Consider the following 18,861-nt stretch of genomic DNA (forward strand, 5'->3'; position numbering starts at 1 on the left):
GAGAGAGAGGAAGGGAAGCAGGCTCCCTGCTGAGCAGAGAGCCCGACGTGGGGCCCGATCTCAGGATCCTGAGAGAATGACCTGAGCAGAAAGCAGAGGCTTTAACCCACTCAGCCACCCAGGTGCCCCTATTTTCTCTAATTTTGATTCTGACATGATTTTTTTTTTTAAAGATTTTATTTATTTATTTGACAGAGATCACAAGTAGGCAGAGAGGCAGGCAGAGAGAGAAAGAAGGAAGCAGGCTCCCTGCTGAGCAGAGAGTCCGATGTGGGACTCGATCCCAGGACCCTGAGATCATGACCTGAGCCGAAGGCATCAGCCTAACCCACTGAGCCACCCAGGCGCCCTTGACATGAATTTTTAAACTGTGAGCAAATCAATTTTCCTCTGTTTACTCACTTAAAAGGAGGGGGGGATAATGTTTGTATCCACCCTGACAGATATTGTGAATAAGAAAAGATGGAACCCATCATAACATTTAAAAATACGTGGGGGTAGAGCTGGGGGGGTGCCTGGGTGGCTCAGGCAAGCATCTGACTCTTGCTTTCGGCTCAGGCCATGATCTCAAGGTCACGATATCGAGCCTTGCATTGGGCTCCACGCTCTGTAGGGACGGCTTTAGATTTTCCCTCTCCTTCCCTCTCTGCTCCTCCCTGCTTGTATGTTCTCTCTCTCTCTCAAATAAAATCTAAAAAAAAAAAAAAAAGTGGGATTCCATTAATAGAAAGCTCTCCCTGTTGCGCAGGTTCAGTAGCTGTAGAATCGGAGTGTCTTTTTTTTTTTTTTAATTTTTTAATTTTTTTTTTTTTTTAAAGATTTTATTTATTTATTTGACAGAGAGAAATCACAAGTAGATGGAGAGGCAGGCAGAGAGAGAGAGGGAAGCAGGCTCCCCGCTGAGCAGAGAGCCCGATGCGGGACTCGATCCCAGAACCCTGAGATCATGGCCTGAGCCGAAGGCAGCGGCTTAACCCACTGAGCCACCCAGGCGCCCTGTCTTTTGTTTTTGTATGTGGATCAGTATTACCAGAACTTTCTATGTCATTACACTGTTTCTGAGGTCCTTGTATTCCTTGTGGTGTCGCCACTATGAGAAAACAGAGGCTAAATTTTCCCATTATGTAAATTTTGATGTGTATCAGCACAATACAGTAGCAAAGTTAGAGAGGGAAAGATTGATGTTATCACGCCATGTAACATTCGCTACTTGGGCAGGAACCCCACTCAAGTGTTTGACATTGAACTCAGGTTCTCAACATTTTTCCACAGCAGAAGGCTTTTCAATCATAACGTCAACTTCACTGTTCCATTTTAGATGTAATGACTTCATATCATATGAAATAACCTCTGCCAGTCTTACGAATTAACCCCAGTTTTTCCTGCACGCTCTTGTCCTCATGCTCTCCGTTGGATTCTGTTTCATGTTCATAAGGGTTTCGGCTACTTTTAAATAATCTTGAGGAACAGCCTATTAAATCCTGAGGGAGAAACATCTGATGCTAATTTTATTCTCTAAACAGTTAGTCACATTTTGTGGTTAACTGTGTGTGCACTTAGGTTAGAACAGTCTCATGACTGTATCTGTTCAGACAGGAAAATTTGAAGTAGAAACTACTTGAAGTAGAAATTATGGTTTGAGTTACTCTGTTGATTGCTTTTATTTCTTTGATGAAAGACAAAGGAATAGCCTGGAGTAACAGAGGTTCAGTGCTTTTCTGAAGAGTTATGGAGGACAATCAGGCTTGATTTAATCCTGGAGTAGGTCTTCACCTTGATGGAACTGTGGCAGTTTTTGCTTTCCTAACCCATTCCTTTCTTTTTTTAATTTAAGATTTTATTTATTTGACAGAGATCACAAGCAGGCAGAGAGGCAGGCAGAGAGAGAGGAGGAAGCAGGCTTCCCACTGAGCAGAGAGCCTGATGCGGGGCTCGATCCCAGCACCCTGGGATCATCACCTGAGCCGAAGGCAGACACTTCACTGACTGAGCCAAGCACCCCAAGAAAGGGGGTTCTGTGAAGTCTTCCCAACACTGAATTAGCAGGTGATGGCTGCTGGAGAAGATAAGGGTTAGGTTAGCCTCTGCCGAGTTTTCCTCAAACCATCAATATGTAACCTTGCTTCATACATGTCTCTGTTGAAAACCACCTTATTTAATATCCCCCATTCGTTAACGTTGAGCTCAGAAGGCACTATCACTCATGCCTCAAGGAAGCTTCTGTGTCCCTGGTGGTCTTTCCAGGAGGCCCAGCCAGCCTGCTCGAGCTCCCCGGGGGACACAGGGCAGCCCTTCCGCCCAGCTCCGGCGCTGGTTCCTGCAGCGACATCAGCAGGACCCCGCAACGGGAGGAACGTGGAGGCAAATCGAGTGCGGACAGGGCCTTGGTCCCAGCACGAGCGTCGAAGCAACAAAAGGGCAGAGCTCCTGGGGCTCCGTCTCAGCTGGGGTCAGTCTCAGCAGGGATCACACCGGGCAGGGGACTCCACTGTGGGCCAGTGGCCTGACAGTGTCCCGAGGATGATGGGAGAGCGACACATCCCTTCTCCAAATCACGAACATCCGCTGTAGCGACAGAGCGCCCGCTGCCCTCGTGTTCCTCCCGCACCGTGTCCGCTTCCTACCCTCATTCCTCTCAAGGCCCATGTCCTTCCTCGCTCTGGGCCCTGCCGCTGGCCTCCCGAGTCCAGGCCCTGCTTCTTCAGGATGTGTCCGTGCTCCACGCTGAGAGCTGACACGCACCGAGAAGGTCGTCTGCAGGTAGCATCTGAAACCCGCCTCGCCCACCCTGGCCCTGGACTCAGACGGCCAGGGCACACCGAAGAAGAGGCTACTCCAGGCTGCTAGGTGGCAAGGGTTTGTTAAAATTATTTTAGCGAGAGGGCGCCTGGGTGGCTCAGTGGGTTAAAGCCTCTGCCTTTGGCTCAGGTCGTGATCTCAGGGTCTTGGGATCGGGCCCTGCGTCGGGCTCTCTGCTCGGTGGGGAGCCTGCTTCCTCCTGTCTCTCTGCCTGCCTCTCTGCCTACCTATCAAATAATAAAATTTTAAAAATCTTTAAAAATTATTTTAGAGCAGGAGAGCTGGAGCACACGAGCACGGTGAGGGGCAGAGGGAGAGAGAGAAGCTCCGGCAGGCTCCCCTCTCAGTGCAGAGCCTGCCTGGGGGCTCGATCCCACCACCCTGACATCATGCCCTGATCTGAAACCCAGAGTTGGCTGCCTAGCCCGCTAAATCCCCCAGGCGCCCCAGATGGCAGGTTTAATGAGCAAAGGAACTTGCCTACGAGGCCTGAGGCTCCTCGGGGGCATCAGCGCGATGAGTGGATCCCCGCACCGCCCTAATGCCGAAACTTGAGAGGGGGTCAAGGGGCCCTACACAGGTGCAGTCACAGATGCGCACACATGTTCTCAACGCCGCATCCCCATCTCCAGGCCGTGTCCTTGGAGCAGCCTCTGGGGGAACCCACCTTCCAAGGACCGGCGAGGGGGTGAGGAGCTAGGGGCCAGCTCCCGAGTCAACAGGCCGCCCCATCAGTGACCTTCCCCAACAAACACTGACCTACATGTGTTCTCATTTCGCGCTCGGTTTGGAGGTAGGCCCTTCTAGCTGGGGAGGTTAGGTAACCTGCCCTCGGACTGGGGTCAGGATTGGGGTCACGGTCATGGCTCAGGCAGTTTGCTCCCAAGGGCGGGGCCCTGCTCTTCCTCAGCCCGCATTCCCCAAGCCGCCCCACAGCACCCGTGTTCTTGAGAAAAACAGGCGTCGTGGCCAAAGAAGGCTTGGGAACCCTCAGGCTGAACCAGGCTAGAACATTTTTCTTCTGTGAAGTTTTTTCTTTTATTTATTTGAGAGAGAGAGCATGAGCCCGTGCAGGTGAAGAGGGGGGAGGGGCAGAGAGGGAGGGACAAGCAGACTCCACCTCGAGCCGGGAGCCTGAGGTGGGGCTCGATCCCACGACCCCCAGATCACAACCTGAGAGGAAACCAAGAGTTGAGGACAGAGAAAGGAGGAGTATTTCCAGTGACACTGTCCCTAGAGATTACTGGTTTGGAAGTTGGGGTTCCTAGGGAACCATTTATATTTAGTTGGTTTACTCCTCCCTAAATCTGGCCCCGCCCCGCCCCGTATTAGCTCTGTGACCCCAAAGCTGTTTGCAGGCCTTGGAAGTGCTCTTTGCCAGAAAGAATGCTAACAGGTGCCTAACTTCGTGCCTGGAAACAGTTAAGTGCTCACCAAAAGTGGGTCCTTAACCTCTCCAGCAGAGCCTTGCCTGAAGGGAGGGACGTTTCCTTCCTCTTTCGATGGCTTTTTAGTTTCTTGGCACAAGGTGGCGTGCCACCTTCAAGAAAAACCGCCTGGACTCCTGGTTTTTGTTTCTTTTCGAGCCTGCCTGTGCTTAAGTCTTTGCAGCGGTTCAGACACAGTTTCTGTCGTTTTACATAGGGTTTCAGATAATAATTGGTGCCTCTTCAAGGTATTTTCAGTTTCTACAAGACGGTGTGGCGGGCACCTTCCAGATGCTCAGGGATGGTGCAGAGAGCACCAGGCTTTGATTTGGAAGCACCTGTTCCAAGGGCCAAAAAGCGTTCAGGATGATGGTAAGTGTATTTCCCTCCATTCTGAAAGTTGTGAATTTATTTTTGTTTAATTTTTTTTAAAAGATGTGATTTATTATTTATTTATTTTAGAAGATTTTATTTATTAGAGAGAGAGAGTGCACACAAGCAGGGGGAGCAGCAGACTGAGGGAGAATCAGACTCCCCGCTGAGCAAGGAGCCCAATGTGGGACTCGATCCCAGGACCCTGGGATCATGACCTGAGCCTAAGGCAGATGCTTCACCAACTGAGCCACCCAGGCGCCCCAACTTAGAGAATTCCTATACAACCTTCAGATTCTCCAAATATAAACATTTTACTGCATTTACTTTAGTCTATATTTTTTTCTGAGATGTTTGAGAATATGCTGCAGGTGTGATGCCTTTTCGTCTTTGAATATTTCTGTGTACATTTCCCCAAGTCCTAACCACAGTACACACAACACCAAGGTCAGGACAAGCACTGTATCCAAATGCTGCTGGTTGCCCTGTTTATGTGCTTCACAGTAAAGGAAGAGGAGAGTTTTCCGGTTCCAGAACCCAATCCCTGAGGACGCGGTGCTCCTGCTCGTGTGTCCCCTTATGGGCCCTCAGCTCGAACAATTCTTCGGGTTGTCTTTTGTGACTGAGCATTTTTGAAGACTTCAGACCAGTGCCTCGTTTTGTAGGATGCCCGTCAGTTTAAGTTGGCGGGGTGTTCCTCACGAATCTAGGTTATGCGTTTGGGGCAGGAATAGGACAGAAACCACATTTGTTATGAGTCATTACCCCTATCAGCAGTCATTGAAACTGCTCGAGATGGTGTCTAGCTGCTCTTTTTCTCCTTTGTAATTAACTTAGGTAGCCTGCGGGGACAGATTAACTTAATAAATCAAGTAGAACGAACTGATTTGTTTCCCAACAGCATTATGTGGAGTCGAATGAAAGTAGGTGGCCCTGGGACAGGGCGGACGGATATACATTTGTCTGTACATTTGTATGTAGCAAATGATAAGCCTTCCCTCTCCTTACATATATACATGCTTCTCATCACGGCCAGGCACTGTGGGGCCCCCAGGGGGCGCTATCCACAGCGCAGGAACACCAGACACTGGGGTTTACTGGAAAATCCCTGGTGCAAAATGTCTTGAAAGTCGGATGTCTAATTCACACAAATACAGGCCACAGGGGATCTGGTTCCAACGAACCCATCATCTCTGGGTGCCCTATTTTTGGCAGAGGGCCCACTGGCCTCCACTGAGCTGCAGGCTCCCCTGAACTCGGCCTCCAGCCCGCTCTAGGACAGGGTCGGTTACAGGCTTTATGGGATACAGACAAGAATTCAGTCCCTCTTCTCCCGGATACCGTGGGAGCGTCAGACGGCTCCTTGCAGGGACTTTGTATACACTTAAGTAATGGAATGGTTCTGCTTTCTCCTGTCCAGTGAACAGTTCACTGTGGAGATCAAGGGGGATCAAATACTCTTGGGGAAGGGCCACACAGTAAATATTTTAGGCTCCGTAGCCCTCCTCACTTCTGCTGAGCTGTGCAAAATCAGCCGGCAGTGGTCCAGCCATGATGAGCATCACCGGGCTCCAGTAAAAGTTTATTTACAGACACGGAAATTTAATTTTTTTTTTAATTTAAAAAATTTTAAATAAACATATAATGTATTATTAGCCCCAGGGGTACAGGTCTGTGAATCACCAGGTTTACACACTTCACAGCACTCACCATAGCACATACCCTCCCCAATGTCCATAACCCCACCCCCCTCCCTACCCCTCTCCCTGACCCCCTTCCCCCGGCAACCCTCAGTTTGTTTTGTGACAGTAAGAGTCTCTTATGGTTTGTCTCCTTCCCAATCCCATCTTGTTTCATTTATTCTTCTCCTACCCTCCCCAAACCCATGTTGCATCTCCACTTCCTCATATCAGGGAGATCATATGATAATTGTCTTTCTCTGATTGATTTATTTCGCTAAGCATAATGCCCTCTAGTTCCATCCACGTTGTTGCAAATGGCAAGATTTCTTTTGATGGCTGCATGATATTCCACTGTATATATATACACCACATCATCTTTATCCATTCATCTGTTGATGGACATCTAGGTTCTTTCCATAGTTTGGCTATTGTGGACACTGAAATTTAAATTCCATGTACTTTTCATGTGTGATGGAATACTATTCTTTTGATCCCCCCCAAACTGTTTAAAGGTGTAAAAACTATTTTTAACTACAAATGAGGGGAGCAGCCTGGCTTTGCCGAATGGCTTGCAGTTTGCCTTGTTGTAGCTGACGGACAAGATTGCTTCTGACTCATTTTATGGTTAGGTACTTTGCTTGAAGAGAAACTGAATCCCAAGTGAGTATAAGTATGAATCCCACTGACTAGCTTTTCATGTGACAAAGTAGAACCAGGTGTTTCTTGGGGGAAGATACATAGAAAAGGAGGCTCTCCCTCTACTAATTCCTGTCCTTCCCCTCTGGATTATAGGCCCGGCCCAGGCCTCCTCGGGGTGTTTACCGAGTTAGGATGCTGAAGCGGGTGTGGGGTCAGGGCACACTCTCCCCTCCGACACAGTAACATCGGAGAGCCCGGTCCCAGCCAGCCTCTGGGAGCAGCGTTTGCTTAGAAGCTCAACCCCAGGGCCCATTCCTCACCAGTGGCACAGGCCCCGAATGAGAGAGAGAAGTGACCCCATCAATGAGTGCTAGAAGCTTCTTCTTCTTGTAGTCACTCCTTCCCTCCCCTCCCCAGTGAGGTTTGGCTGCTGGGAGGGGATTCTTTGGAAAGCAGACCTTACAGCAAGTGTATCACTTGGGGGGGGGTGTACGTGTGTGCCGGTGGGGGTGGGGGGACAAGCAACTACACGTCCGCTTCCTAAATGCTAAGAGTCACAGAAATGGATTTTTAATCCAGAACCTGTTGATACTTACACGATCAGAAGACGCACATGCCCGGTGGGTGTCACCGTTGACCGGTAGCAAATTCTCTTTACTGCCTACAAGTCCCTGTCTTGGTCAATGCATGAGTCATCCTGGGTGACGCGCTCATGCAGCTTCTGAAAGTGCCCTTTATACCCTCCGAGGGCCTCAGGGGACACATGGAAACCGTTCTCGCTGAGTGACCATGAGGCCTTGGGACCTCTACCGGGTGTTACTTAAGAAAACAGAAATTTAGAGAGAGGAATTTTAAATGGTTGAAACTTTGCAGAATATGAAGACCAAAATCAAGAAAGTGAAGTGGAAAGCAGAAACTTCACACTGACTTTTAAAAAGTTAATTATAGTCTTTTATTCCTAACTTGGGGGAAAAAAAGGCTTAATCTCTGTGAAACTATTTACAGGGCTAATCACATTTCAAGCCAGGTGTTTGGATATGAAGAAGGGCCACTTAATGTCCCTTCTTGGGGCAGGCTGGGACAGGTGACATGGTCTGCCCGAGGGGCTTCATCAAGGAGGGGACCTCGTGTCCTGGCTGCTGACGAGAAAGTGTCAGAGGCGTGCCAGACGCCCATTTGCTAACAAATAATTACATGTCTTTTTAGTGTTTAAGAGAAATCTTAATCTTTCGGGGACATATCTGTAGAATTATTCTAAAAACGCGTATGATTAGAAAACTCTTAGTTTGAAGAAAAAAATCAATAAGCTTGTCGCCCCCATGAGACCCGTTACATCTTCACAGGCACTGACGAGCCTTTTGGGGACAGGAAAATGGAGGACCGGATTCCATAAAGTGCTGACATGGACATCAGCAGCTTCCTCGGCTCAGAGCCCTTACCCCACAGGCTAGCAGACTGCACCAGAGTTTTGGGTCAAAGTGCTTTGGGGAACATCTTCTTGCTCCTTTGCTGGAAATGCAACAACAGACACCAAGTCCCAGGCATCATCTGTTGGTGACGTGTCCTTGTCCAGGGCCTCTAGGATAGGCTGGCTCGGGTCCTTCAGATACTTGAAAAGGTTGAAAATCAACAGCGTCATTAGCTTCTCAGTTCAAATGGCGGACCTTCTACCTGATTGAGTTGGTACCTTCCCATTCTGACCACCACCGAAGCCACTTCTCAAACAAGAAGGCCCCTCACATCAACAGTCACCTCAACAGGAATCCCAGGGCCAACCAAGCTCACACGGTGCCTTGGGAAAAGCACATTGTGACTTCCTGCCCCTGGTGCAGGCTTGGGGCCTGTTCTCCCCGGAAGTGGCTCTAGGATTCTCACTTTCCGGTGGGGGAGGACGAGGGGCCTCTAGTTCAACCCTCATGGGGGAAAAGAGGGAAAGTTGGCCCGTGTCTAACTCAGCCCCTCTACCCACCGGTCACTTCCACCTCACATGACACACACCAAGCAGAGAAGCAAGGAGAGACGGAGGGGGCCTCATGGCGCCCCACCTGCCCCTTCCCTCAGGCCTCAGCACCAGGCTGAGCCATCATGTCACCGCTGCGTGACCGAGAAACTCCCGTCTCGCTGCCAGACGGGCCGACAGACATCGAAACACAGCGAGCCCAGAGCTGATGAGCGACAAAGAGGAGCATAAACCAATCCTGAGCGCTTCTGAAACCTCAAAAATATAAGTGAAACCTGATTCGTTATTCTCGTGTAACCTCAGTGCCCTTTGATATCTATTTTTCACACTTTCCCAGGGAAGTGAACCGAAAGTCTGTTTTACACCCATGACCCAAAGAAACAGCTAGTAGTAAATTCACCTCACAGGGACCTGCTGGTGGTTTTACCGTGAGAGAGATCCGAGCAGGTAAGATGCCAACGCCCACTGAGGGCTGTTACTGTGTGGAAATATTAACCAGGGAAGGTCTTTTGTTTTTGTTTTTGTTTTCTTTCTTTTTTTTTTTTTTGTGGTAACACTTAACGTGAGTTCTAGCCTCTTAAAAAATTTCTAAACGCACAATGCACTACTGACTCTAGGCACGATGACACAGAGCAGCTCTCTAGAACTTACTCATCCCGCATAACTGGAACTTCATGGTCACTGAACGGCATCCCCCTGCGTCCCTCTCCCCCACCCCCGGCAACCACATTCTACTCCTGCTTCTATGAGGCAGACTATTCTAGAGGCCTCACGTGAGTGGAATCGGCCTGGAGTTTTCTAGTGGGAGACTTCACGTGTAATTTGAGTTCTGTCTGGGTACTTTAAATACCTCATGACGGAGGAAGGAAGATAAGGACTCCAGCTTTTTCTAGAAGCACTACTCTTTCTCTACAGACTTGGACCTTATCTAACACCTATTCCTTCTAGGTGTAACAGACAAAGAGTCTGTTTCCAGTACCTTTACTCTGATTTTACTGCTAATAAACCTCCAGAGACAAATGCTTTTAAATTTCCATCAGCTTCTAGAAGGCTGGGCCACCTCACAGAGCCTGGGCGGCGGTGGTGGTGGGGATGCTGAGCAGGAAAGCGACTTCCCACGAGACCCTGTCCACCTGTCTCCCTCAGGTCTTTCAGAATATTAGTGACATCCAGGGAGCTCTCGGTGTGGACGGCTCTGTACCCACAGCCCTGGGTGCGTTTCCTCTAGAATCCTTCTGAGTGCACAGCTCCCGCCCTACAGCCCTGTCTCCACTGCCTTCTCACCCTCTGCCAGACATCCTGGAGGCTTTCTCCACAGGCGATCTCTTGGCCATGCCAGGCCACCTTTTCCACCAACTTCGTGCCATTAAAAAAATTGTTTTAGCGCACCTGGGTGGCTCAGATGGTTAAATGTCTGCCTTCGGCTCAGGTCATGATCCCAGGGCCCTGGGTTCGAGTCCCGCATTGGGCTCCCTGCTCCATGGGGAGCCTGCTTCTCCCTCTGCCTCTCTCTCTCTGTCTCTCATGAATAAATAAATAAAATCTTCTAAAAAATTGTTTTAAGTTGTGGTAAAATACATTATTAGAATTCAGAACTATCATTTTTAAGTGGTATAAAATACATTCACACGGTTGGACAAGCCCCACCACCATCTCTGGAACTGTTTTAATTTTGCAAAACTAGAACTCTGTCCCCATTAAACGCTAACGCCCCATTTCCCCCTCCCCACCCACACCCCAGCGCCCACCCCTCTACTCTGTGAGCCTCAGTCTCTGTGAGCCTGACTCTTCTGAGGACGTCACGGAAGTGGAATCACACAGAAGTTGTCGTTTTGTGACTGGCCTTTTCCCCTAGCGTCGTATCTTCAGGGTTCACCCGTGTTGTTGCGTGAGTCAGAATCCCCTTCCCCTAAATGGCTGAATAACATTCCATTGTGTGGCTAGACCACACTGTGTTTATCCGTTCATCCACTGACAGAAGCTTAGGTTGCTTCCAGCATTTAGGGGTTGTGCACATTGCTGCTATGAACACGGGTGTACAAATAACCCTGTACCACTTTTTTTTCCCCTCCAAGTAGGCTCCACACTCAGCGCGGAGCCCAGCGTGGGGCTCGAACTCACAGCCGTGAGATCAAGACCTGAGCCGAGATGAGGAGTCGGACGCTCAACCGACGGAGTCCCCCAGCGCCCCTGCCCTGAACCACTTCTAACTCCACACTCTGTGTCCGTGGCTTTGTCCACTGCCGGCCTCCTGGGCGTTCCCACGGGGCCGCAGAGGGCTGACATGTCACCCCCTGGATGTGTGCACACGTACCTCTTCGATTTGTGATGGGATGCTTGGCGGAGAGTGAAACCAGTATTTCACCAGGCCTTTGTATCTCAGCACCAGGAAGAAACAGCCCCCCGCCAGCGCCGCCAGCGACAGAAAGACTCCCACGGCGATGAGGATGACTTGTTGAAGCTTCGTAGTGGCTTAAAAAAGACGACACAAGAGTGAACGAGAGGCCCATCCCGCACACGATACAAACACCGGGTCAGCCTTCACTGCCAACTGCTTTGATAGTGTCCACGTCCTCCTGAGATGGACACACACTGTCCCTCCCCTGCCCAGCCTTGCGCACTCAGTGCATAACTGGTAAAAGCAACCCTAAAACCGGGCGGTGTTAGCCGTCTGTGTGGTCTCGCTGTCGCAGATCTCAGCACGAGCTGGTTCCATCTACTTAGGCGCTGGCTTCTCGCCCCTTCTCTCTGGGTCTCCCCACGGCCACCGCCCTCCACCTCGTAAGCCAGCCCCGGTTACACTACTCAGGGATTCTGGTCCCAGCTCAGAAAGGACGAAGGAAGCAGGTGTTACCATCCATCATTGTTTCGTAGCAAGTTATGTTGCTTAAGCGGCCGGGCCTAGAGGTGTTGCAGGATGTGCGAAAGAGATGCGCCTTCACTTGTAAACAGTATTCTCTTAAGGGTCTCAAGCCATCCAACACGATGGAGTTGCTCTTGAAAGGACCTTTAACCTACGTAAAAAACGCCAACAGGAACATATGAAAATGACCCAGAGAGATGTGGTCGAGCCACTTGTAGCTTTGCCAGTGTTTCCTCAAATTCCCAGGGAACACCGTCACCAAAGAAAAAGATTCTTTCGTTTTTTAAAAAATTTAAATATTTTATTTATTTATTTGACAGAGAGAGAGAGAGGGATCACAAGGAGGCAGAGAGGCAGGCAGAGGCAGAGGGAGAAATAGGCTCCCCGCTGAGCAAGGAGCCCGATGTGGGACTCGATCCCAGGGCGCTGGGATCATGACCTGAGCTGAAGCCAGCTGTTTTACCAAATGAACCACCCAGATTCTGTTTTGAAAGAGTCACTGGTTTGCAGTGGACATATTTTACGTGTGAAAGTGGTGAACGGTGTGGAGAAAGATGCTGAGGACTTCAGAGCTGTCTTTCTGGCTGTGAGGTCTCGGGGGCCTGCCGTGGCCACGGAGGGTCCGCCCCTGGAATTTAGCAGGCTCCCATGTCTGGGATGAAATTTTCTCCTTAAATGGGGCGCCTGGGTGGCTCAGTCAATTAAACATCCGGCTCTTGGTTTCAACTCAGGTCATAAGCTCAGAGTGGTGAGTTCGAGCCCCAAGTCATGCTCAGCGGGGGGAGTCAGCTCATCCCTCACCCCCTTCCTGCACTCTCTCTCTCTCTCTAAAATACATAAATAAAATCTTAAAAAAATAATAAAATTGCCTCAACGCCCAGCGCATCTACTTTTTCTTACTAGCGCATCACTATTTCTTACTTCACGGTTAATGTATTCTAGATTCTTCAAGCTAGCCAACGGACAGAGGAAAAAAAAAATCACGGTGGGAAATAACATTCTTTTCGTTCCGAGTCTGGTTTTAGTTTTAACTGAAATGTGCTGATGCCTCTTACAGAGTTTTGGTCCACAAGATCTTGGCGAGTTACGTAATCGGGACACAGCTGGATCCCAGATTCTGGAGGATTCTGTCTCCTCCCCTCAGCCTATCCCTGCTGCTGCCACCCTCCCTCTGGAACCCTCTAGTCAATGGCTTCTTGCTCTCCTGCACAAAGTGGCCATTGTCCCACAGGGAAAAGAGGGAAAGATATATTATGGCCATATAGGATTTCTTATAAGGGGATTGCTTTCCTATTTTTTAAAAAAGATTTTATTTATTTATTTGACAGACAGATCACAAGTAGACAGAGAGTCAGGCAGAGAGAGAGGAAGGGAAGCAGGCTCCCTGCTGAGCAGAGAGCCCGATGCGGGGCTCGATCCCAGGACCCTGAGACCATGACCTGAGCTGAAGGCAGAGGCTTTAACCCACTGAGCCACCCAGGCACCCCTGGTTTCCTATTTTGAGATGTAGCAGAAAAAACGCCACAGCCGTTTGAAACGGTGGTATAACATATGCTCAGCGACATGGAGAGGAAGCTGCTGTAGTGTTGGCTGAAAACCGGCAGATTACTCATGAGTATGTAGAGAGCATCTTATTTTTAAAAATATAAAATAGTCGCATTACTTAGGAATCATAGGACCATAGATGATTTTTCTTCCTTCTGTTTAATGCTGAGGGCCTGCCAGGGCAGAGGAGAAAAATTTTTGCTTATGATGCCCCATAAAGCAATTTTTAAAAAGATTTTATTTATTTATTTGAGAAAGAGAGAGAGCACGCAAGTGTGGAGGGGGAGGGGCAGAGGCAGATGGAGAGAATCGCAAGCAGTTTCCCCACTGAGCGTGGAGCCCTACTAGGGCTCAATCTTACAACCCAGAGATCCTGACCTGAGCCCAAACTAAGAGCCTGGCACCTAACCGACTGCGCCATCCAGGCGCCCCACCCACGAAGCCATCTTAAGTATAAACTTCCTCTGGGGTTTATTTCAGCTGCAAGTTGACAATTCTAGAATTCAGAATCAAAGACTGCAGAGACCTGAGACCACTGTCCTTGGAGGGCCTGTTTGCCAGGCTAACCAAAGCCGGCACCTGGGAACTTGGAATCCAGAAATGCCCCACCATTCCCTAAGTAATATCGGAGGCTAATGGTGAAAACAATGTTTTCTGTGCTGAACACCTGCTCTCCTTCTAGGAGTCTGGAATTTTGATTTGTGCTAAGGAGAAGGGGCCTGCATTTCCAGTAAAAGCCCTGGGCACTGCATCTCCGATAAGTTTCCCTGGAAGACAACATTTCACACGTTGTCACGGTTTGTTGTTGGAGGAATTAAGTGTGTCCTGTCTGAGTCATTCCGGAGAAGGTTCTTGGAAGCGTGTGCCTGCCTTCCTCTGGAGTTTGGCCCGTGTTCCTCTTCCCTTTGCTGATTTTGCTTTGTGTCCTTCTTCTGTAATGAATCATAGCCGTGAATACAACCATATGCCAAGTCCGTGGGTCCTTCCAGCAAATCCAGGGCTGGTTTTGGGGACACAGACTCACAGCTGGGACGCAGATATTTTGGTGGCTCTCACACTCATTTGAGCCCTAGAATCTTTGATCCACAAGTCCAAGGTGTAGCTGCTCTGGTAGGAAGAGGGAAAGGGGAATCCCTTCTGGAATCTTCTAGGCCTTCTCCATCCCACTTGACCAGACCTTGACCTTTTGATTCAGGCATATGGTGAGTTCCTTCTTCCTCATATGATAAGTGTCTACTCTTCAGGGAGTTTTGCCTTCCTCAGTGTTTTAAGATTCACCATGAAGAAATGGGGAGGAAGGACAAGTGTGAACTACGGCGGGGAAGATCTGCAGAGCATGAGGGCGCCTGGGGGGCTCAGCTGGTTAGACGTCTGCCTTTGCCTCAGTCACAATCTCGGGGTCCTGGGATCGAGCCCCAAATCGGGCTCCCTGCTCAGTGGGGAGCCTGCTTCTCCCTCTCCCTCTGCTTGTGCTCTCTCTCTGCCAAATAAATAAATAAAATCTTTTTTTTTTCAAGATTTTATTCATTTATTTGACAGACAGAGATCACAAGTAGGCAGAGAAGCAGGCAGAGAGAGAGAGGAGGAAGCAGGCTCCCTGCTGAGCAGAGAGCCCGATGCGGGGCTGGATCCCAGAACCCTGGGATCATGACCTGAGCTGAAGGCAGAGGCCTTAACCCACTGAGCCACCCAGGCGCCCCTAAATAAATAAAATCTTAAAAAAACAAAAGACAAAGTGCAGAGCACGGACCCTGGGCTCAGATGTCCCTGTGCTGATGTGCTAGCTGTCAGCCGCTGACCCTGGGCCACTTACTCAACCAGCTGGTTTCCTTCTCTGTGACACGGCTCGGGACAAATACTAAATGTGTATCTAAAATGCCTGGTGCAGGGCCCCACGCAAAGAAAGCTCTCGATTAACATAAGCTTTTACCATTATGAAAAACTATAATCATTTCATAATACACTAAGTCCAAACCATTATGCCGTACCCCTTAAACTTGTGCAGAGATGAATGTCAGTTATATCACAATAAAACTGACAAACAATAAACCAAAAACAATTATATACTGTTGAGTTTAGGAAACCCGGAAGCTCACAGAGAATAATGAAACCTCTTGACACGCAGCTTGGACCATCAGGCACGCGGGCGACCGAAGGCCAGCACCGTCCCTCATCTTACTAGGGCTGACCAGGCCCTGCTGGTCTGATGCCAGCTCTGCCAGCCTCGCGGCCCGCCGCAGCCCCTCCTGCATTCCTGTGAAGACCCCGCACCTGCAGATCCCCAGACATCCGGAACCTTCCCACACCCTGTCCTCTTCCCTAGAAGGCGCTGTCTCCTCCCAGCAAACTTTTCACCTGTTCATATGCGCTCTCTTTGCAAATCATTCAAACCACAGCAATTTACATAAATTCTGCAGACTGCAGGGGGGGGATTCCTTGTTGTAGAAACAGGCTTTCTAGAACCTTCTCCACACTTTAGAGTGTCCCAGGGGCTCTGTGCGCACCCCAAACAACGGGACTAGTGTGCTGTCAGGCAGAGAGGGGCCTTTGGAGCCACTTGGCAGAAGGGAAGGCTCAGCATAGGGAGCAGAAGCTCGGTTCTTGAGCAGAAGGATTAAACCCGGTTCAGGGCTCAGACCCTAAGGCAACACCGGGACGCTCTGTCCTCCTTGTCTAGTTGCAAGTTGATTTTTTTTTGCTGTATCAGAAAGTCCGAAGGAAAGAAAATCAAAACAAAGTAGAAAAAATGTAGAAAAGGAGAAAAATGCTCTTGCCTTTTGGATTCCCGCCTTTTCCCAGTAATGGACATAGTACTGGAAATAGCCCAGGTTGGGAGGGACGTCGAAGGGAGAGGAGAACCTGATGATGAGGGAGGCTTCTCCCGGCGTCACCCAGATGCTCTCAGGAGGCCCAATGGTAACTGAAACAGAGTAACGACACAAACACAATATATACACCCACATATATATGTATACACACACATACATTTTATATATAATATAACATATAATAATATTTTTAATTTTATTTTTAAATTTGAACCCAGTTAATTAACACACAGGGCATTGCTAGTTTCAGAGGTGGAGGTCAGCGACGCATCGGTGCCTACAACACCGGGTGCCATTACGTCACGTGTCCTCCTTCACGCCCACCCCCCAGTTACCCCATCTCCCGCCCGCCCGCCCGGCCCCAGCAACCCTCAGTTTATTTCCTATGATTAAGAGGTTCTTATGGTTTGTCTCCCTCTGTGATTTCATCTTGGTTTATTTTCTCCTCTCACACGATTATATATGTCTATGGCGTGTTCACACACCCACCCCCACCCACACACACACATTTTTAAATCCAGTGAGATCGTGTTCTGGCACAGCGGACTCCCAGAGACTGGTCTGGGCACAAGCTTCACGTGGCAGGCCACAGGGCAGGAAGGCCACAGTGTGGCACCAGGGCTTCTGGTCGGTGGCAGGAGGGCCCTTGCAGCTGTCCATGTGTTGGCCCAGAGCCAGTCTCTTCACCCCACCCCCACCCCCGCCCAGTCCCCACCCCAGCACACGGCTTCCCTGTAGACTGAGACCCACAAGAGGCTGGTAAGCCCCAAGAGCCAATATCTCTTACGACAGCACCGCAGAAGTTTCCAGAGTCCCCGTGAGGGCCACACGCAGTTACAAGAATTGCTGCACTCAGCCGAAGACACGGGTCCCTTGGAGGCACTGGAGGGGCCCCAGGGAGGTGCAGCTTATCAGTCAGGAGTCATTTTGCCACAAGTGATGCTGCTTAGGAACGTGGCGAACAGCCACCATGACTGGGTTTCCAGAGAAACAGCCGGAAGGTTAACCACAGATCAGATTTCCAGGCAGAGGGGGAGAGGGGGACAGGCTCCTGGCTCCTTTGCAGATCTATGTTTAATACACATTCGTACTTCCTTACAAATGAACAGAAGTGGTATTTATAAACAGACCGTGTTTAAATATAGTACCGGAGAGATGTTGCCAGTGGAAGTCTGTTTCTTGAAGCTTTTCACAGAGTTCCCGGGACCCTGAAGCACGTTGAAGGAAGGGTTCCCTCTTGTACGAAACAGTCACTCAGACGGAGAGTGTAGCTCGGGCCCCACGGGTTCCGAGAGGCCCATCCATGCGCCGTCTACACGTGCGGCCGATCGGATCACTGTGGCCAGTCGTGTGTTTGAGACCCTTCGTGCTTTCCGCGCTCCCACCTGGGCTCTCCCGGCTGGGCAAGGCCCTGGCACCTGTTGGGCAAGGGGCTGGTCCCTGCAGGGTTTGCAGCCATACCATCGTGGGCTGTGGGGGAGAGACTAGGTCTAGACAGAGACCTGGCCAGCCTGGTCCCCTCTACCGCCCCACCCCCCACCACCGGCTCAAGCCACGTTATCCTCAGGCCTTTCTCCTCCGTAGGACATGTTCTCTAGACTTTTCTGTGACTTCCACGCAGGGCTGGGCCTAGAAGGTAGGGTGCCAGCCTGAGCTGTCATTTCGTCCCCTGGAAGGTCAGGGTGGAGAGAGCTGCCCTTCGAGAATTCTGGATCCGGGATCTGGTACCAAGCAACAGGTGCCAAGAGGTAACGATACGGGTTTCCTGGGTCTGTTGTAGAGTGTGAATAAATGCCTGCCGCTCTTAGCCCTCTTCCATCAACGAAGCACTTTTTGTGGGGAAATGAGCCTGTCTTTTGAGGGGGAGACGATCCGCCTTCTCTCAACACACGGAAGGGAGTCTCGATTATCCGCGGGTGAGTCTCCATTATCCGCGGGTGACTGCTGACGGCAGCTTCCACGGACCAGCTCTCATTGTTAACGAGGCAACGTGGATTTTCACGTGTCCACACAGCTCTGTGTACCCGCCACAGAAGGTCATCTTCGTTCCCACAGGGAGAAACAGAAGCCAGGAGGTCATCGCAGTTGCCCAGAGTCCTAGCCAGTAAGGGGCAGAGGCGGGATTTGAAGCGAGGCTGATGTGACCCCCACCAGCTGCCGCCGCCAGCCATCTCCTCCTCCCTGCACACACGCTCATCCTCGTGTTGGTTGTGTCCCCCAAGTGCACAAGTGCTGGACCCAGCGATGGGCTCTGAGGACACGTCTGCCTCCGACTTCGCAAGTGAGGGCAGGGGATGACTGCCCAGCCGGGAACCACCTGGGAACACTGCTGCCCAGCTCAGGCCGGGAGGACGGGGAGCCGCTGATGGCTGGCACCGGACCAGCGACTTTCCCGACAGGCCCTGCTTCCAACCCCGTTCCTCTTCTTCAGCACCAGGGCCAGGGCTCACCATTACTTTTTCTTTTTCTCTTAACTAATTCCCAGCTAGGTGACATTTCGTAGCTCAGGTATGTGCTGGTTCTCTACGCAAGGACAGACGACTTGTCCGCGGTAACTGTCTGGCCCGCGGGGACTGCGCTGCCTTCTCTTCCCGTCCCCACACCATCTGGCGCAAGCTGTGGGTTGCTCTTCCAGCTTCCCAAGGCAGACACGCTCAGACACGTAGGAAAGAGAGGGACGGTCGTGATAACAACTCCTGTCCTCATCACCCGACTTCCACCCACCTCGAGGTCATGGTCAGTTTTG

General features: G+C 50.3%; 1 protein-coding gene across 2 annotated transcripts in view; it reads right to left on the reverse strand.

The window, feature by feature from the left end:
* Window positions 1-7,847: 7,847 nt before the first annotated feature.
* IFNGR2 (interferon gamma receptor 2) overlaps window positions 7,848-18,861 on the reverse strand; it is a 28,491-nt gene continuing 17,477 nt past the window's right edge. For both annotated transcript variants that reach the window (XM_044251001.1, XM_044251002.1), the window contains 4 exons: window positions 16,062-16,207; window positions 11,734-11,893; window positions 11,194-11,351; window positions 7,848-8,528 (listed from right to left, as the gene is read on the reverse strand). In XM_044251001.1, coding sequence (XP_044106936.1) covers window positions 8,367-8,528; window positions 11,194-11,351; window positions 11,734-11,893; window positions 16,062-16,207 — 626 coding nt within the window. In that variant the 3' untranslated portion in view covers window positions 7,848-8,366. The remainder of the gene's footprint in view (window positions 8,529-11,193; window positions 11,352-11,733; window positions 11,894-16,061; window positions 16,208-18,861) is intronic.

Source organism: Neovison vison, chromosome 6 (assembly GCF_020171115.1).
Source record: "Neovison vison isolate M4711 chromosome 6, ASM_NN_V1, whole genome shotgun sequence".
NCBI classification, from domain to species: Eukaryota; Metazoa; Chordata; class Mammalia; order Carnivora; family Mustelidae; genus Neogale; species Neogale vison.